Source organism: Colobus angolensis, unplaced genomic scaffold (assembly GCF_000951035.1).
Source record: "Colobus angolensis palliatus isolate OR3802 unplaced genomic scaffold, Cang.pa_1.0 Scaffold146, whole genome shotgun sequence".
In the NCBI taxonomy this organism is placed as follows: Eukaryota; Metazoa; Chordata; class Mammalia; order Primates; family Cercopithecidae; genus Colobus; species Colobus angolensis.
The window spans coordinates 8,026,337-8,047,371 of NW_012114555.1; the positions used below are offsets into that span (position 1 = coordinate 8,026,337).

Sequence of the window (21,035 nt, forward strand, 5' to 3'; positions counted from 1 at the left end):
TTCACCCATTGTAATCTCATAGATAATGAAAATGATCCTGGTGATAATTGTATGTGGAGTGGGGTAGAGGGAGAAAAGGAGGGAGAGAGGAGAAAGCACACGGATAAACATGGCAATTTGGAAGTATTTGGGGAGGAGAATTTTGGGAACCATATGAAATATTCTTTCCATATAATCTTGATTTGGTTTGGCTGTGTTGCCACCCAAAATCTCATCTTGAATTGTAATCCCCATAATTTCCATAATCCCCACATGTCAAGGGCGGGAACAGGTGGAGGTAATTGGATCATAGAAGTGGTTTCCCCCAAGCTGTTCTCATGACAGTGAGTGAGTTCTCATGAAATGTGATGGCTTTATAAGTATCCAACATTTCCCCTGCTTGCACCCACACCATCCTGCCGTCCTGTGAAGAAGATGCCTGCTTTCCTTTGTCTTCTGCCATAATTGCAAATTTCCTGAGGACTCCCCAGCAATGAGGAAGTGTGAGTCAATTAAATCTCTTTCCTTCATAAATTACCCAGTCTCGAGTATTTCTTCATAGTAGTATGAGAACGGACTAACACAGTCTCTGCAACTCTTATACAAATGTGCTAAAAATATTCATTCAGTTTCTCTGCAGAATTGGAAAGCATTTAAGCCAAAGCCTGCTGGGTTCTGTTTCCCAAGTACTGTTGTGGTGCAAGAAATGAGCTTACGCAGCTCTGAGAGCACCCAAGCCAGTCTCTAGGAATCTCGTGCCCAAGAACTGGGAGGATCCAAGCTGATGAACTGGTGTATCTACGGCAGCAAGGCCCTGGCCCAAATGAGCAGGAAAGTATCACAAGGCCTAGGAACAGAACTAGAAGTAGGGCCAAGACCCAGCCATGGCTACAACATCCATGGAGATGCCATTTGTCATACTTTTAAAACCACTTGTTCCATTTCCAAGGTCATCTGAAGCTGTGGCTGACAAAATGAAGCTGAAGACATATTCTGTATTTCTAGTTATAAGAGACCCAGAGACTGGTGGACCAGGGAGGCAGGATTAATTGAAGGAGAAATAGGCCCTTGACTGGCCCTTTCCTGGAGCCCTCTTTTGTACATTTTAGATCACATCTCCTTGGCCATCTATGAGAATCTCACAAACAGAACACAGGCCCCATTCATCTATGTATCCTTAGATTTCTCAGTGCCTGGAGTAAAGGATTGCCTGTTTCTTCTCTTTCTCATGTCTCCCTCTCCCTTTTCTTCCTCTCTTCTCCCCTCCCTTCATCTTTTCTCCTTCCTCTCACCTCCATCCGGAGCTCCTTCTCTTACCTCATTTGTGTTTTCATTGCTCTCTTAACCTTGTTCCCAGGAAAGAACTTGTTACTAAATATTTACACTTCAGTATGAGGTTAAGGTCATATCCCACTTTTCTGAAGGTCATTTGCATTTTAAATCTTGTTTCTCTTTGTGTAATGGGGCCACAGTAAAAAATAAAACAAAACAAAACAAAAAGGATGACTCTGACACATACTTCCCCTCCGATGTAAGAATCCCGGCTCTTGCATGAGAATTCTTGAAGTCAAGTCCCAGCTCTTCAACTGCTAACACTGTAGTTTGGGGCAAGTTACTTAAGCTTTTGCATCTCAGCATTCTGATCTATATAATGGGGTTAATAATTAGTTATTCTATTGAGATATTGTGACAACTCAATGAGACAGTTTATGTAATGCACACAGCACTCTGTGTGTCACGTGGTAGGAACTCAGTATTATTGTACTACAAACTATAATATATAAAAGGGATAATGATTATTATTATCCTGGAGAATCACTGCCCTAAAGCCAACCCAGTGTGGTGGGGTGTGAAAGATACTTATTATAGAGAGATTACATCAAAAGGGATATGACAGGAGAGCCACAAATTGCATACTGGATTAAATGGGTAAACCCAAGAACTCGTTCAGGTTAGGCCACAAAGACTGGGAAAAAGAAATTATGGAAATACATCATAAATCCTAAGGAAAGCTTATATTCTAAAGCACGTTTTCTGGTTGAACTTCCAAATAGTCTACTTATTTGTTTATGTGAAGATTACATACTACACATGCTTTGATCATAAGATTCATGAGAACTATTTTCAAGATACATTAGTGCAATATTGCTGGAAGTGTCTTAGAATGGGAGGTAGTTTTTTTCCCTCAGCTTTCTATTTGAAAATCCAGTCGACCTTGTGGATTCAATAGGGCATTCAAAACAAAAGACTGCAGTGCTTAATAGTTTAATGAATATCCATATACATATTTTAAAGAAGTCCATTCAAGACACATTTACTAACCTTTCAGAATGAGCCTTCAGCTAAGTGAAACCACTTGAGTCTGATCATGTTTGAGCAGAAAGTTCATCTGGAGAACATTTAGGAATTTTCAAAGTAATTGAGAAACCCCAAAATAGAAAGGCTTGATATACTTTAATGTGGAGGTGATGTGGAGGGTAGAGTAGAGGGTGGCTGAGGGTGAATAACTTTCATCATTTTGGTGAGAAAATCTTACAATGTGAAGAGACTTGAAGGGTCATACACCGACCTTGTCTTTGTTACTTGCCCCATCAAGTCCTGATGTTAAGTGGCATCTTTCACCAACTATCCAATCTCGTTTTTCTCTCCTGACTTGGAGGTCTCAATCTGGCTTTACCACCGTCGTGAATGCTGTCTCTTGTTTTGTTTTTGTTTTGTTTTTGAGACAGGGTCTCATTCTGTTGCCCAGGCTGGAGTGCAGTGTCACAGGTAGCCTCTGCCTTTTGGGTTCAAGCAATCCTCCCACCTCAGCTCCCCAAGTAACTGAGACTACAGGCTTATGTCACCATGCCCAGCTAATTTTTGTAATTTTTGTAGAGATAGGGTTTTTCCATGTTGCCCAGGCTGGTCTTGAACTTGTGAGCTCAAGCAATCTACCTACCTCAACTTCCCAAAGTGCTAGGATTACAGGCGTGAACCACGGTGCCTGGCCAGTGCTGTCTTTGTGTGCCCATTTATGTTCCTGGGAAAGTCACTTCTCCTCTCCAAACTCATTTTCAATGACCTAGATTAGGTTTCTCTCTTCAATGCAACCTTCCAGATGATGCCAACTATCCTGTTGGCTTGCTTCTCTAAGCTCCTGTTGACTGAGAGAATAAATTTTCCTTCTAGAGCTTTACTTCTTTTTAACTTTTCAGCGTATCATCCTGATTTTTCTTTACTAAGCAAGTCAAGGATTATGAAAAGCTAGAGGATTCAAAGCCACCTGTGTCCACTTCCAATCCCTGACCTTGAATAAGCCAACTCTGCTCTCTATACCTCCTTTTTATGCGTTTGTAAATTTTTAAAAAATAGTATTTTATCTTTAAATGATTTCTAAAAGATTGTACAAATATGGATATGGAGTAAAAAAAACTTTCTCTCCTTCCTCCTTAGGTTTAGTAGTTGGACCCTGTAAATTAAACTGACAAAGGACAGATTGATGGGAAAAATAGGTAATAGAGTTTATGTACATGTGTAGTGCACATATACATGTGAGAACTCAATGAAGAGTAACCCAAAGGGGTGTTTAGAATTGAGGGCTTATATAATCATCCTAACAAGGGTGATAAATTGTGAAGTGACAAGACAAAGAAAAAAGGATTTGGGCTTCTAGGGTGGTAAATTGTGTAAAGAAAAATATATGGGGGAAACTAATGGAATATAAGGCTTATTTGTAAGGTTTCTTATACAAAACCCACTGGTGCCAACTTTCTGCCCAGTGATTATAGTAGTTTCATCCTTCTCATACAGGAGAGCAGAAGGGAATACTTTACAAAGATAAATTTATATATCTATCTCCTACCTTGAGGCAGAAAGGGGGGAAAGTAGAGAGTTTTTCCTGAGTCTCCTATTTCAGTTGCATTCAATTGAAAATAACCCTTATGCCAAAGTGATGTATTTTGGAGTAACATTTTCTGATTCCCTTCACAGGCTAATCATCTTTCATTTAAATTTGACTTAACTCGTTTCTATATGCATTGTAATTCTATGCATTTGAAGAGAGAACAGGTAGATTGTAAATATATCTAATTTTAACATTTTTCCTCAATCTTGCTACACTTATTTTTGCATTTATTATGTCAACAAACAGGATGAGGAACATTTCTTAACCGAGACTATCACCTGGTGAAATTTCAAACTGAAGCTATAACAAAGAAGGAAAAATGATCAATTTCAGGTTTTAGGCAAATCATCCCATTTGAGATTATTTAAAAGATCACAGTGGATTGGGGCAAGGAAATGTAAAGTCTACTGACCCTCTCTCTTTAACAGATTGGTCAATTGATTTGGACATGCCTCCTTGGAGTGAGTTTTTACTTCTCTAAGAGTTTCTGTCAATATTTTCCTTTCGAAGTCTCTTATCCAGTTAAAGAGCCCTGCAACATGGTGCAGAGGATGCTGAGAGTCAAGTGCTGAATGATAAAGTAAGCAGAACCTAGTACGGAGTATACCCACATTCAAATCTCAGTTCTACCAAGTGCCATCTATGAGGCTTCGGGCAAGTGACTTAACCTTTTAAAGCCTGAATTTTCTCCTTGAAACCAAATTATTTCAGGGAACTATAAAAGGATTAAATTAGTTAGTCTCTATAAAGATTTTAGAGTAGTACCTGACACTTAAAAGTTCTCCATAAATGTTGGTAGTTACTATTTTTGGAGTAAATCAGGTATAAGTCTTGGTTATGTCCCTTGTTGAATGTAATTTCATGAACATAAATTAATCCCAATGCACCTTAGTTTTTTTTAATTCTTCTTTGAAATAGTGATAGGAACACCTAACCTATTGATTTGGGGTGAGCTGAAACTAATTTATACGTGTAAACTACATAATACAGTGCCTGGCTTAGAATCAATGGGTAAAAGCCACTAGCGTACCTTTGGTATTCCCTTCCTTTGGCATGAAAGACATACCTCTACTGGACAACTCATTACAATGTAAACAAAGGGGTGAGCATGTAAATGAGGGAGAAAGCCAGGATGTTTTAATATGACAAACTGGGTTGGAGCTAGCCAATTACTGCTATAAAATGGTTGAGCCATGATCTGGAGTTACTTTTTTAAATTTTTAAATATTAAAAATAGAGTTAGAGTCTCACTGTGTTCCCCAGGCTGGTCTCAAACTCCTGAGCTCAAGTTATCCTCCCACCTCAGCCTTCCAAAGCGCTATGCAGGCAACTCTTCTTTCCCTGAGTGGCCCTAGATAAACATCATTCCCCAGAGGTCCCCTGCTTCCCTAGACTTTACAGACAAAGCATGAAACTCCTCTTATGGTGCTGTCGCCTTACAAAATCTCACAGCTGGGGGTGAATGTGAAAGAGCCCCTGCATACTTGGGAGCCAGCAGATTCAATCCGGTAGCCACAGCTGACAGAGCTCAGAAAGCATGCGGTAAATGTAACTAATGCAGATAGGAAAGGGCTGGACCGCCAATCAGCTGGCAGATTCTAAGTAGAGAATGCTATTGTCCTGAAGGGAAATTCCATCTGAAACCAACAAAATCATATTCATGGGACTTTATGTGAATTTCAAAAAGGATAGGAATTTCATTTCTGGAAAAGATGTGGCAATTTTACAACGTGTCTTTTTTTTTTTTTTTTTTTTTTTTTGAGACAAAGTCTCGTTCTGTCCCCCAGGCTGGACTGCAGTGGCATGATCTATGCTCACGGCAAGCTCCACCTCCTGGGTTCTTACCATCTTCCTGCCTCAGCCTCCCGAGTAGCTGGGACTACAGGCACCTGCCACTACGCCCGGCTAATTTTTTGTATTTTTAGTAGAGACGGGGTTTCACTGTGTTAGCCAGGATGATCTCCATCTCCTGACCTCGTGATCCGCCCGCCTCAGCCTCCAAAAGTGCTGGGATTACAGGCTTGAACCACCATGCCCGGCCGAGATGTGGCAATTTTAAAATATTTTACCAACTCTCTAAACCAAGAGATCAATTGGCAAATATTTGCTGAAATCTGCTGATAGAAATAAAGGGAAAAGCATGAATTTGGAAGCCAGACAAAGCAATGATTGAATTCTGGGTTTTCTAACCATGTGACCCCCTCTCAGCACTTTAGTTGCTTTCAACTACAATATGGTATGATGTGGGATTAAAAGACATGTTTACATTTAACTTGACCTCATTAATTTCTGTGATTTTTTTTTTTTAACTTTGGACTTTCTGTAGCTAAACGTTGGAGGAAATTTCAGAAAATGGTTACCTAAAATATATTTTTTTTCCCACTCATTACTAAAGCCTGCTTCCCCTCCACAGGCTTGCCAGCATAACTGAGAAGAAAATGTTTGGATGGATGGGTGATTGGGCAGATGGATATAAGGATATCTCTTATAAATATGTCATTCAAAATGAAAAGCACCTTTGGCAGGACCAACGTATTTCTAGGACTCAAGGGAAAGAAAGCACCTGTGGGTTGAGATGATCAGCAGGTCTTCATGGGAAAAACACTGGAACTAGACCTGGGAGCAGGGGTGACAGGACCAGGGAAGAGCAGAGTCGTTTCATCCAAGCAGATCTTGCAGAGCCTCTAAAGAGTTGGAACTTCTGTCATCACCCCACAACTACCATATGCTGGGCAGGGGGCCCCAGGGACCGGGCTCAACTCCCCACAGACTTAGTTAATTCTTACATCAACCATGAGAAGGGGGCATTCCCGTTTAAAACTGAGATTCAGAGATGGAGCGGATTCTCCAAGGTCATGGAGCAAGCAAGGGCAAGGCTAGGATTGCACCCAGGTCTACTAGCCTCAAAACTTGAGCATGGTATACTATAATATTTCTAGTAATGATTCAAGTTACCATTATGGACGGTTACTGCCTCTGTGAAGTCTCCTTCCTCATACCACCATACCCTTTCCCAAATAGAGTTGACTTTCCCTCCTCGTGTTCCCACTGTACTGCACAGACATCTATTCGAGTGTTAGTGCATTTATTGGTCACATTTTACTTCATGCCTGCCTCCTCATTAAACTATAAGCCCCCAAAAGTCAGAGCTGAGCAATATTTATCATTTGATCATTCATGTACCATTTATAGTTCATAGTAGCAGCTTAATAAATGCTAATGAATGACTGACTGAATGAAAGCCTGTTGCCTTCCAGTCACTATGTCCACTGATTGGCAAGTTAGTTAACCTCTTCATGCTTTGTTTTCACCATCTGCAAAGTTAAAATTATTAGAATTAACTTATAATCTGCCACTTATGTGGTAGATTAACTTATCTACCACATACAGATGTAGGGATAAGTTAACTATTGAAAAGTCACTACAATATTGATGAGCACATAGTAAATGCTTATTTAGTACATGGTAACTATTACCGTGATCACATTTTATTCCCATAATTCCCTTTAAACGGAGAACTTTAAATGAAGTATTATGATCTTGACATCATAGAATAGGACCTGTTATTAGAATGGTTAAGTGTCTTGTACAAGATCACGTAGGAAGAAAGAAGCAGAACTTGCACATGTCCCCGGGGGTCTGAGATATTACTCACAAACCCCTATATTTCCAGTTCACATTCAGGGTCCCTGTTGATTCTCTTCACCTCCATTTTTAGGTTGGGCTTCAGCAGAGTGGAGATAACCAACAAAGTGATTCAGCCAGTGTGGTCCTGGCACAGCACAGGGTCTGCTTGGAGTGGTTTGGACTAGCACACCTGATGGCATCTTTGCGACGGTGCTGTCCACACTTCCCAGTTGATAGGAGTCACCTGGGCTTCTTACTTAATAACACACACTCCAGGCTCCTCTGATGAGCGTGGTTTTAACAAACAAGCCCAGGTTGTTTTTATCATCAGGGAAGTTTGTGAAACTTTGCTTTGAGAGAGGCTGAGGCCAGACTTGAAAGGACGATGGTGGTGCCCACCTTCCAGGGGGCAGTTATGAACATCTTAGTTGTTACTGGGTACTGCTCCGCCACGCCCTCCGTCCATGTTTGTAAATATAATATAAGGACTAAATCAGTCTCCCTGATAATGCACCCAACGTGACAGCGGAGACCAGAACAAGGAGTGGCGTGGCGGGGGAGGCTCAGGTGTTCTCCTTTGACAAAGTCATTGAATCACGGAGCTTTGCTCCTGCACTTTTCTCCCTGGAAAAGCTGCTTATAGACTTCCACGGGGGCTTTCAGAAAGGACCTGTAGGCATCAGCCACCAGAACTGATTATTTCCTAGCATTCAGAGAGGGGGCTGAGCTGTCTCCCAGAGGAGGCTCTAGGAAGAGAGAGCAGCAGCTTTGGCAAAAAGGGGCCATTCGCAGGCTTCCCAGGAAGCAAACTAGCGCGCAGATCTGCCCAGCCTCGCGTCCTCAGCCAGGGAAGCGCGCGGTGCTCTCCCGGGCAAGTTTTTTAGGAGTGTCCCTTCTCGCCACGGACACGGCAAAGACTCCAGTTCTCCGACAGACGTTTCCCTCGCAGCTCTGAAGTCGAAGTACTCGCCCGCTGGCTGCAGCGTAGGGTGGAGAGGTCCGTGCGCTGTGGTTGTGGGGGCAGCCCCGCCAGCCAAATGCCAGGATCAGCATGAGAGGCTGGACTTTAGTCCAGGTCTGTCCTCACCCCGGGGGACCGCCGGCTTTGCAGGGTACATCTGCGAGGAACTGCTCACTTTTTCCCCTTGCAAGTCTTTGTTCCAAGCCTGACGTTGCTACGATTCTGTAATTAACTCCCTCCGCTCCAAAGGGGTCTGGAGGCTGGGATGCTCTGCCAGCTCAGAGGATGTTGACTCTGGAGTGGGAGTCCGAAGGACTGCAAACAGTGGGTATTGTTGTGATTATATGTGCATCTCTGAAGCTGCTTCATTTGCTGGGACTGATTGATTTTTCGGAAGGTAAAGTGGTCGCTCCCAGTCTGTGCTGTTGGGCAGGTCTGGTTTAGAAGTAGATACAGATGCTGCAGAAGTTAAGAGGGCTTAATACTCAAAAGTTTTAAAATATGCATGTTTGGCATAGAGCATCTAGTGACTGGACAGTTCATTTTGGTTTATCCAGATATTTTATATTAGAAGGGAAGGGATATTGTACCATTATCTTTCTATTTGAAATCTACTTGGGTTTAGTATTTTGTGGGTTAAGTATTTTTCTAAGGTGGGGAGTTAGGACTCCTATGGGGTGATAATACGGGTTGGTATTTGGTTGTCAAGTTCATGTTGGCTACCACGCCTTAATGTCATTAGTGATTTCATCCTATGAAAGAGTACCTTGATTTGTGAAGAGAATATCTGTGTGTGCCTCATTAGTTAGGAGGTGTGAGGGTGAACCGGGGTGGTTTATTATGATATAAAATGGGTAAGCTTTTGCTATGAAATCGAGTTAATGGGTGCTCAGCAAAAATGTGCTTTGAACACTTGATTTGCAAGCGTTTCATTTGCATTCCCCAGTGAGTCTCATTGCTCATGTGTCTCCTGAGTGGGAACTCATACACACAAGACAGGACTGTTGCTATCAATAAAAATTAGATCCATCTAACATAAATTTTACTCTTGCTGTCCCAAATGAATTTTGTTATTCAAAGATTGGAGAGTTTTAAAAAGTTGATTAACTTTGCTTTAACTATTTGTATGTATCAAACACACACACATACTTTTTTTATAAAATAATGCTTTTACTAAAATAATACCCTTTGAATCATTTAAACCTAAATCATTTGATATCAATTCTACATGCAAGCCCTTCTCTCTTCCTAAGTGAAAGAATGGTGTCCCTGAGATACTTACTAATATTTCTTCCAGATATGGATATGATCTTTTGTTGCCAAGTTATGAATATTTACCTCTCACATTGTGTTTAATGTGGGGAGATGGAAATATTTAAACTTGCCTATGCTTTCTGTAATCTTTCTAACTATAGGAACTAAGACCTGATAGCTATGATGACATCATCCCAAAGCACATCCGGTATACAGGTTGTTTCTGTTAATATGTTAATAATGGTCAATGTATCTTATCTTCAGAAAGGCCTTTTATTCTGCAAAGTAGGTTCATTAGGTTCTAACTGTTTAGACGATATAAGAACATACATTCTCTTGTAATCTTCATATCTTCTTTAAAGTGTTCTCTATCAGTTCTGCTTTGACACAATACAAATAATACTGTAATGGGATTAAAACCTCAGAATTTAGTTCTTTTTCCTTTTCTTATATTTCACAGTAATTTTATTTAACCCCTGAAGGAAAATAATGCATAATCAGGCTTCTCCAATGTTACACAATTTTTCATTCTCTTGTGATTTCTGCCTCAATGCACTAAATGCTAGTGTCTTAATACAGTACAAGTAATTTCAATTTCTATGATTGGAATACTTTGCTTCTATTTTATTGTGTCACCATGTTTTTGTTCTCTGGACTTAGTTGAGCCATAGCCCCCAACTTCAGTGCATTGTACTGGAGCTGACTTAGTTTCAGAGCTGGGTTCTAAAGGACAACCCTCACAAATGTATTGAGGAAGTCAACTTTCACAGTGCTATGAGGATAGCGCATAGTTCTTACATTGTCAACGTTAATAACGTAGAAATTTAAGATCAAAAGTCCCAAGTGTAAGGCCCCTGGCAACGATTCAGCTTTTATTCTTCAAGGTCTGTTTCATATCACTTAAAGTTGAAGGTTTGCAGATTCAAACTTCAAATTTGAGTTTCAACAAAATGAAAATTAGAATTGTAAACCTGACTCCACCAAATAGAATCACAGAAATTTTGAGTTGATCTGAAATGTCTTCCTTGGGAGAGATATCTAAATCATATTCCTATCCATATCTGAATCTGTATTTCTATATCTACACACACACACATACACATAGAGATATACATAAATATTTTTAGATATTATGTGAAATGTTCAGTAAGCTGGAGAAACTTTTGATTTAAAATAGAATCCACGATCATGCTGAATCACAAGGATACAGGTTATCCCCATACATGAGGGAAGACCCACATATACTTGTTGAGCCAGTCCCTTTTTCCTCTGAAATACATGTTAGGAAATATTAGTCTGGGCCAACTCTTATTTTGCATAGAAGACAACTACAATCCAGGGAGGTTAACTGACTTGTCATAAGGCAAATGTCACTGGGAGCAGAAGCAGGATCAAAAAACAAAGACTACTGAATCCTATACCGTGCTTTTCCTACTGCAACATACTTTTATACATCTTCCTTAATGTTGGGAAAAGGAATAAATGAAAATGCACTTGGGAAGTTTCTGGAATTCTTGAGCCTTTTCCTGAATTGACTGTTAATATCATGTGAAATATTTGTGGCAGATGCATTTAAAAGAAAATCACATAATGGGCATATAATTTCTACAAGGTTTTGACCTCAATCCAGGAATGGGACCCAAGCATGGGATATAAATGAGTTAAGCCAGACCGCTGACCTTTGTCATAAATTAGAGGCAAGATTAGGACAAAAGCAAGCCAAGCTGTCTCCCCAGCCCCTTGCAAACCTCTACAATCTGCACTGAATTTTGACCAAATGTGATTTACATTCAATCATGACGAATGCCCAGTTCAAGCAGAGTCCATGGATGAAGTCCAGTGAGAAGGTGACACCTCTATCCTAGTCCTCCTGCCTGTTTTTTTAGAGTATGACATTGTCTAAGCAGAAACAGAACCTGGACTTTTTGATCAATAGCCAAGTAAAGTATTAAGAAAAAAATGCAGTTAAAGTGCAAACCACCATAAAAAATTAGATTATCAGAGCCTTCATTCTTTCTAGCTGCAAGTAATAAAGGCTGACAGGGTTATTCCAATGCAAATTGCTAAATTCTTCATTAAGATTACACCGCCTAGAAACTGTAACCCACAAGAGACCAGAGAATTAGCCTCTTTTTTTATGGTGGAGAAGTGCAGGTGAAAAGGCCCAGAACAGAAGTTTGAGCTTCTTTTAGGCAGCATTGAGCTTACACGCTGTCCTCAGGAAGCAGCGATACATCAATGGTACCATCATGGAATATTTTCTCCAGTGTGATTTTCTATATAATACATTAGAAAGTACTTCTGAGTCGATTTGAATGAGAGGGTCCATATTAATGTTGAGATAAAGCAGTATTGCCTTAATATTTTCATCTCTAATGTTGACCAGAATTGGACATAGAAAAGGGTTAAGAGAAACAATTACTTGTTTTAGTTTCCGATTTTGATGGTCTTATTTTAGAAAAAAGTTTTAATTGAAATTCACGACTTAGGACTCAAAAGCAATTTGTAAAGAAGATCAAAATAACCAATGTGATTTTAATGTAGGGATTTGCAATTTTGCAGGTATCCACTCATTCGTAAGGGGAAGGAGAAAGAACACTCATGAGATTAAGCGCATCATTTTATACTTTAGCTTGTGATCTTGTCATATTGAATTCTAATGTGTGCAGGGTACCCTGTTGGGTATTGACTGAGAGGGTGAGAAAGTGTGAGATGAACATTGAAGTGCCCTCAACAAGCTTCCATTCTAGTAAAGGAGACTACTTACTGAACAAGACAACAGGAAATAATGCAGGGCATAGGCCCAAGCCATGGCCGGTAGAAGCACAGGTAGAAAGGTTCATTCTGGAAAGGACTCCAGGGAAGGTTTAATGGAGAAGAAAAACTAGTTGTACAGGACCTTGGAGTGAGAGAAGCGTTTCCCAAATTGGAAAATCCAGGAAGAAGATTCCAGGCTGAGCAAAGAAATTGAGCTGTGACTCTAGGCGCAGACAATGGGTGACTTGCGTGGATTAGGACAGTGAATTGAGTATGGCTCGTAGCACATGGGTCTAAGAACATTAAAATAAAATATGTGGCTGGATAAGTTACTTGGGGTTCAACACTAGAAGTGCACACTTATTACCTAGCCATTGAAGAGCCGTTGACTCAAAGACTTCAACTTTCGGGAAGCAAGTGGTACAGATCCATGTTTTAGGTCGGTCAACCTGGGAGTAGGTGAAGATGAGTTCAGAGGTAAGAAGGTGGAAGCAGAGATACAAGTTATGCTTTTGTAGCAATTCAGATGGGAGATTAGAAGGACAAAAATCCACAGAATTCCCTCCTCAATAAAATACTTGGGGAGAACTGTTCATTTCCAGTTTTTCCAGAAGTTCTTATTTAATATGATATCCATGACATACAGCTCTTTGGAAACAATATACTCCTACTTTATTTCAGGAGCCACTTTGTTTGGCTTTATTAAATATCTTTTTTTATGAGAAAAGAAAGAAATGTGGAGTATGCAGAGGTCATAACTATAGGTATAGTGGAAGGAACTTAAAACTTTAGACAGATTTATCTGCTGTCTTACAAGGTCTTCAATTATTGTAAACTTTTTATTTTGAAAAATTTTACACCTAAAACAAGGTATAGAAAATAGTGTAATGAATTGTCATATATTCATTATCTAGCTTCAATAATTAGCAGTACTTTTGCCATTTGTTATCACATGGCTTGCATTTAATAAATATTTATTGATTGTCTACAGTATGTCAGGCACTAGGCTAGGCTCTAGAATATAGAGATCAATTGAAGATAGATGTTGCCTTTGAGAAACTCTCAGTTGCATAGGAAGAAAAAGAATACTAACAAATAAAATATAATACGTCATGGTAAATAGACCAGTACAAGAAAATCCAAGAAGAATGTAAGGTAATTAAGTCCAAGTGGAGGAGATAAAAGCAATCAGAGATGACTCCATGATGGAGGTGACCTCTAATCCTGGTTTTTATGGATGAAGAGAAGCGTATAAGATTGATATGTAAGAATGGTGCTTATGCAAGTACTACATGTAAAACACTGGGTGAGGTAACACCATGTACAAGCACAGGGCCATGATACACCGTGTGAAATTCCTGGAACAACAATAAAAAGTAGGAGAGGATTGACAGTTTTACTCCTTCTCCTTAATTGTACAATTATCCTTGCTGTTTAGCACAGTGCTTGGTATATAGAAGTTACTGGAGAAAATTATGGCCTGAATGCCATTTGCTTCCATACAGGAATAGTGCCAGTACACATCTGCTTATCCCACATAAAAAATAACTTCCAGTATCACTTTCAGGTTTCCAAAGTAGCCTAAAACTATTGATTCATTAAGATTTTTGTGATATATCTTTTTTCTGTTAGTAACATTTCACATCACAATCCCCTCGCGAAGTGAAGAAACCTGCACGGCAAACACATCTGTTTGCTAGAACTCCTGAGCCAGGGAGATAATTTCAGTTAAGACAACCAACAATGAGCTGCAGAATCCCAGCTTGTATGAACTCTGGTTTGCTGGCAAAGCAACACTTTCAATTCTGTAGCTGGAAAACCGTTTAGATTTATTGCTAAAATATAACAAATATGTATTACTGTGTGGAAGGGAAGGGAGGATAGTCAGGTGTTTTACTGCCTTCAAGAAATTTCCAAATTGGTTAGGGGCCAAACAGCTCATGAGTAACTAATCCAAGATGAAAAAGTACTGTGAGAGGGAGTAAGGCCTTTAGAAAACTGAAAAAGAAAAGCCATCTAGAAGATTCTGGCGAAGGCTGCATAAGGATGGTAACATTTTAAATCTCAAGATTTGAGAGATCCAAAACTTTGACAGGTAGAGACTAGAAATTAAAAGCAGAAATTTGAAATATATTTTTAAAAGGCAGTTTCCTGAACTCATTTTTGTAATCAGATTGGCACTAAAAATTTCATTATTTAAAATACCAAGTTTCTGCTTGGACCTGGCAATGTGCTTGATACTGATGAGTTTGGGGACTATTATTTTCCAGTTCTAATTATTTTTACTTATTTTGGTAACTTGTGCCTCATCCAATCTGGAAGAGGAGAGCTATAATTTTAAGTAGGCAGTCAGAGGAGTGGAAGGGGAATGCCCTCCAGTCAAAAATCATCAGGAAACACACCTGTAGTTGAATAATTGTCTTTTATCATTCATTGCAGCAAGAGAAAATACACGCTGCAGAGAAAGGTGGAATGTCTCAGAGAGTGTTAGGATTTATTACAGGGTTTGAGCTCATTTTGGTGCCTTTGGAGAAGGTTTAAGGGAGCAAGACATTGGCCTGGACAGGAAGCTGTCAAGAAGCCAGAGTCATGCTGTGAATGGGTAGCTTGTATCTACAAGTAGTGAAGACTAGACAGAGGTGAAAGCTGTAAGAGGTAAAGCAGCAGCAGTTACTTGTATTAGCTGGGATAGGATATATTTGATTATTTTTGTGGTTTAAAGTTGATGTTAGGCCAGGAGCGGTGGCTCATGCCTGTAATCCCAGCACCTTGGGAGACCAAGGCGGGCGGATCACCTGAGATCAGGAGTTCGAGACCAGCCTGACCAACATGGAGAAACCCTGTCTCTACTAAAAATACAAAATTAGCAGGGCGTGGTGGTGTGTGCCTCTAATCCCAGCTACTCTGGAGTCTGAGGTGGGAGAATCACTTGAATCCAGGAGGCGGAGGATACAGTGAGCCAAGATCACACCACTGCACTCCAGCCTGGGCAACAAGAGCAAAACTCCATCTCAAAAAAAAAGAAAAAGTTCATATTTTTGCTTCTGTTCAAACATGAGTATAGAGTGCTCTTGTTTTTATATTGATCAACTGTGGGTCCACAATGGTGTTTTCTGATGTCCATATTCTATGAAATGGCTTATCATCAGCAAGAAAACAACAAGACCTAACTAATAAACCAGCTCAGCTCCTTCCGGGTGCCCACAGGTGCTTTTCATCGTCTCCAACATAACAAGGGAGAAGGCAGAATAAGGCAAGAGGGAAGAGTATAGGCTATAAAGCACACAGATTTGAGTTTAAGTCCTAATTCACTAACTGTGAACAAGTTACTTAATCCTCCCAAGCTTTGATTTCCTTTTCCTATAATGGAGTTAATAATCCCAGTCTTTGAAGATATTTGTGGGGAATACTAAAATATAACTGGAATATCTAGCTCTATTCTTCATCCACAAATAGGAGCCAATCAGTGCCTTTCTTGTCATTGTGTCGGAACAACAGTTGCCACATTCCAATTTATTGAGTTTGAGTAGGCGTTCTCTGAAGAATGCTTCAGAATCACCTAGCTGACCTGTTAGACCCAGATTGTTGGGCCCAACCCATGGAGTTTCCAATTCAGTAAATCTGGGGTTGGGGTCTTGGAATTCGCATTTGTAATGGGTTCTTACTTGAGGATCATGCTGCTGGTCCAGGGGCCAAACTTTGAGGACCATTGAGTTAGGTAATAAATTAGAAAGGCCAAACCCATGGTATCTGCAGTGTGTTCTGCACCAAGTTGTCTGACGCCTGCTGAGCTTGATTCTCAAGCAGTGGCCAGCCAGCTTTTTCAGCAGGAAACATTTTGGATTTTGTGGGCCATGCAGTCTGTCACAACTCCTCAACTCTGTTGTAGCGCAAAAGCAGCCATAGATAATATGCAAACAGATAGGTGTGGCCATGTTCTAATAAAACATTGTAGATGCTCTTTGAATCCCATACAATTTTCATATGTCACAATATATTTATTTAATGTCTGCCTTTTTAACTATGATTTTACATGTGAAACAATGTTTAGCTGGCAGGTGATACCAAAATTGACAACCGACTAGATTTGGCCTACCACTGTATGTCGCCAGCCCTTGTTCTAGAGTTGGCAATAAAGGGAACCATTGAGAAGGGGGTGGGGGTCTCAGGTTGATGACTTATTGTTTTTTGGAAATTTAACTAGATTTTTCTGTCCCTTCTGTATCATTGAGGGGATGGGGGTCTAGTCTCTTTTTAGGGGGTTGGTGGAATTGTCTGCCAAATTGTCAAGTGATTTAAATGAACACATATGTGTTTGTTCAATAAAATGACCTCGTTTTCCCTAACTTCACATTGCTGGACCAACTTAGATAGTTGTTATATAAATTAAGCCATCTGCCTGGTATTGTCATACAAGGAATCAATGCTTGAGTGCCCTGTCCTACTGGTTTTCATTTTTGGTATTATTGTCTCTTGGAAAAGTTGATAATATACTCTTTTCGTTGAGTTTGCAAACTCTTATTTCATAGATTTGTTAAAGACCCATTTCAATTTTTAAAATTATATTGCTATTCACACTGAGCCTTTTGAGTCTAGGACACATACATTCAGTCAACAAATATTAAAAAATAAAATCACCTTAAGTCTACGCTCTCTTAAAAATAAAAGATCCATAAGTAGTGGATAAGATCATGGTCTTTGAAGTGAGACAGACCTAGAGTTCATTTCCAGCTTTTCTTTTTACTAGCTGTGATCTTGGAGAAGATATAACCACCTGAACCTCAGTTCTCTCATTTGTAAAATGGAATACTAGTCGTAACTACCTCACGGCATTATTGTGAAATTTAAATTAAATGATATTTGTTAAAACTCTCCTTAGCACAGTGCCTATCACACAGAGCTCAATAAATATTGAGTATTATTTATAGTGTTAACATCATTGCTTTCTTTGCATAGTCATACCTATTATTATTAATCATACCTATTATTAGCATAATCATTTATTCAGTCATTTATCCAGGAAACAAAGGTTTTCCAGTGTGATCTGTGCACCAGAACTGTACTAGTCATTGAGAACATAAAAATGTAATTTTCACTATGTTGGGTGTATATATAAATGAACACACCAATAAATTAGTTTAGTAAATTTCCCGGGCCTCACATCTATGTAGATTTTAGAGAGACATAAAAGAAAGATTGACCAATCCTATTTAGAAAGTGGAGAGCATCAGAAAGGGCTCAAAGAGTTGATCTTTGAGCTGCATCTGAGCAACACTTTTAGCACTCAGCATCAAGCAGACTTGAGAACCACTGGCAATTGATAAACCCTACTTTAGCATTTCCAAGAACACCTCATGTTGATCTCAGTCTCAAATTCCTGGCTTATATTATTCACAGAACTCCTTCTCCTACACAAATGCCACTCTTCTTTCCCCATATCAGCTTTAAGTGAAACCCACCCTCTCTTTAATACCACCCTTTCTTCCTAATCTGAATTCAGTTACTCCTGATGTATGTAGTACAGCAAACACAACACTTAATAATAAACCCTGATGCACTGTCCCTCAAATCACTTAATTTGTGTTCATTCATTTTCTCTCCAGCTGAACAAGAGAGAACACCCTACCTCAGTACAGTGTGAATTTTCCCTGTATTTCCACGGTGTCCAGAGCTGTATGGAGTGTGTTACCCAGGCTCGATGATACAGGCATAAACAGATACCTTGTGTTCTTGCACTTCACATTGTTGTGCTTTGCAGATAATGTGCTTTTTACAAAGTGAAGGCTTGTGGCAACCCTGCTGAGCCAGTCTTTTGGTGCCATTTTTCCAACAGCATGTGCTCACTTTGTGTCACATTTTGGAAACTTTTACAGTATTTCAGGCATTTTCATTATTATTGTATCTGTTTTAGCGATCTTTGACTAGTGATCTTTGGTGTTACTAGAGAAATTTTTGTACCACATACACCGGGAATAATCGAGTTCGGATTAGGAGCACCATGAACCACATCCACATAAGATTGCAAACTTAATCTATAAATATTGTGTGTGTTCTGACTGCTCCACTGACCGGGCATTCCCCAATCTCTCTCCCTCTCCACAGGGCCACCCTATTCCCTGAAACACAACAATATTGAAATTTTGCCAATTAATAATCTTACAATGGCCTCTAAGTGTTCAAGTAAAGGGAAGATCATACATCTCTCCCTTTAAATCAAAAGCTAGAAAGCATTAAGCTTTAGTGAGGAAGGCATGTTGAAAGTCAAGATTGGCCGAAAGCTAAGCCTCGTGTGCCAGTCAGCCACATTGTGAATACAAAGAAATCGTTCTCAAAGGAAATGAAAAGTGCTACCTCACTGAACACATGAAGGATAAGAAAGCAAAACAGCCTTATTGCTAATATGGAGAAAGTTTTAGGGATCTGAATAGAAGATCAAACCAGCCATAGCCTTCCCTTAATTCAAAGCTTAACCCTGAACAAGGCCCTAACTCTCTTCATCTCTGTGAAGGCTGAGAGAGGTAAGGAAGCTACAGAAGAAAAGTCTGAAGCTAGCAGATGTTGGTTCCTGAGGTTTAAGGTAAGAAGTCATCTCCATAACATAAGAATGCAAGGTGAAGCAGCAAATACTAATGTAGTAGCTACAGCAAGTTACTTAGAAGGTCTAGCTAAGGTGACAACACCAAACAACAGATTCTCAATGTAGATGAAACAACCTTCTATTGGGAGAAGATGCAATCTAAAAGTTTCATAGCTAGAGAGGAGAAGTCAATGTCTGGCTTTAAAGCCTCAAAGGACGTGCTGACTCTCTTAGCAGCTAATGCAGCTGACGACTTTAAGTTGAAACCAGTCCTCATTTACCATGCCAACCTAGACTTCACCAGGATTCTATTCTGTCTCAAGAAACCACTTTCTTTGCCCATCTAGAAGAAGTTACTCCTCATTTGTTCTAGTTTGATCATGAGATTGTAGTAGTTCAGTTAAATATTTAGGGTCCACTTCTAAGTCTAGTTCTCTTGCTATTTCCACCACATTTGCAGTGACTTCCTCTACTGAATTATTGAACCCCTCAAAATCATTCATGAGAGTTAAAGTCCACTTTTTGGCCGACTTAAAAATTATGCTAAATCTACTCTGCCTGTGTTCTATAAGTGGAACAACAAAGCCTGAATGATAAAACATCTGTTTACAGCATGGTTTTCTGAAAGTTTTAAACCCACTCTTGAGACCTACTGCTCACAAAGAGATTCCTTTCAAAATATTAGTGCTCAGTGACAATGCACCTGGTCGTCCAGGAGCTCTGATGGAGATGTGTAGGAGATTAATGTTGTTGTTATGCCTCTGAACACAACATCCATTCTGCAGCCCTTACATCAAGTGGTAATTTTGACTTTCATATCTTATTATTTAAGAAATACATTTTGTAAAGCTATAGCTGCCATAAAGAGTGATTCTTGGGATATATCTAGACAAAGTAAATTGAAAACCTTCTGGAAAGGATTCACCATTCTATATGCCATTAAGAACTTTCACAATTCATTATTGGAGGTTAAAATAACACAGGAGTTTGGAAAAAGTTGACTTCAACACTCATGAATGATTTTGAGGGGTTCAATAATTCAGTAGAGGAAGTAACTGCAAATGTGGTAGAAATAGCAAGGGAACTAGAATTCGAAGGGGAGCCTGAATATTTAACTGAACTACTACAATCTCATGATCAAACTAGAACAAATGAGGAGTACCATCTTCTAGATGGGCAAAGAAAGTGGTTTCTTGAGATGGAATCAACTTCTGGTGAAGATGCTATGAACATCATTGAATTGATAGCTAAGAATTTAGAATACTACATAAACTTAATTGAGAAAGCAGCAGCAGGCTTTGAGAGGATTGAGTATGATTTTGAAAGAAGTTCTACAGTAGATAAAATAACAGCATCACATGCTACAGAGAAATCTCTTGTGAAAGGAAGAGTTCAATCAATGAGGCAAATTTCATCGTCTTATTTTAATAAATTGCCACAATTACTCCAAAATTCAGCAACTATCACCTTGATCAGTCAGCAGCCAACAACATTAAGGCCAGTTCTACCAGCAAAAATATTATACTTGCTAATCTTTTTGCAATATTGCTGAAGAATCAAATGATTGTTAGCAATTTTTAACAGTAAAGTATTTTTAAATTACAGGTGGCACATTGTTTTTTAGACATAATGCTATTGCACACTTAATAGACTACAGTATTGTGTAAACATAACTTTTATATTCGTAGGAAAACCAAAAAAGGAAAGCGTGATTTGCTTGATTGTGATTATTTTTATTGTAGTGGTCTGGAACAGAACCCACACTATCTTTGAGATATGGCTGTATTTATCAGTGAGTTCTTCAATTGAATCTTTAATAGATAGTCCTTTTAAATCTATACTTGTCCTTTTAAACCAATATGCTTTTTAAATCAATATACTTGTCTTATCTCAACATCATCCCCATACTGGGAAGTATACCTTGACTTAGGCAGAAAAAAAGAGGCTCTGACTCTGAAACTTCTATGGCTCCTTCTCCCTTTCTTCTGTGCCTA

At 39.4% G+C, this 21,035-nt stretch overlaps 1 protein-coding gene across 5 annotated transcripts in view; it reads left to right on the forward strand.

The window, feature by feature from the left end:
• The window catches only part of KCNIP4 (Kv channel interacting protein 4), a 1,232,493-nt gene that overhangs the window by 950,691 nt on the left and 260,767 nt on the right, over nucleotides 1–21,035 (forward strand). Inside the window, exon 1 of one of the 5 annotated variants that reach the window (XM_011935673.1) lies at nucleotides 8,655–8,850. The exons of the other annotated variants lie outside the window; for them this stretch is intronic. Coding sequence (XP_011791063.1) covers nucleotides 8,739–8,850 — 112 coding nt within the window. The 5' untranslated portion in view covers nucleotides 8,655–8,738. Of the gene's footprint in view, nucleotides 1–8,654; nucleotides 8,851–21,035 lie in introns of those variants that run through there. 5 annotated transcript variants of the gene reach the window in all.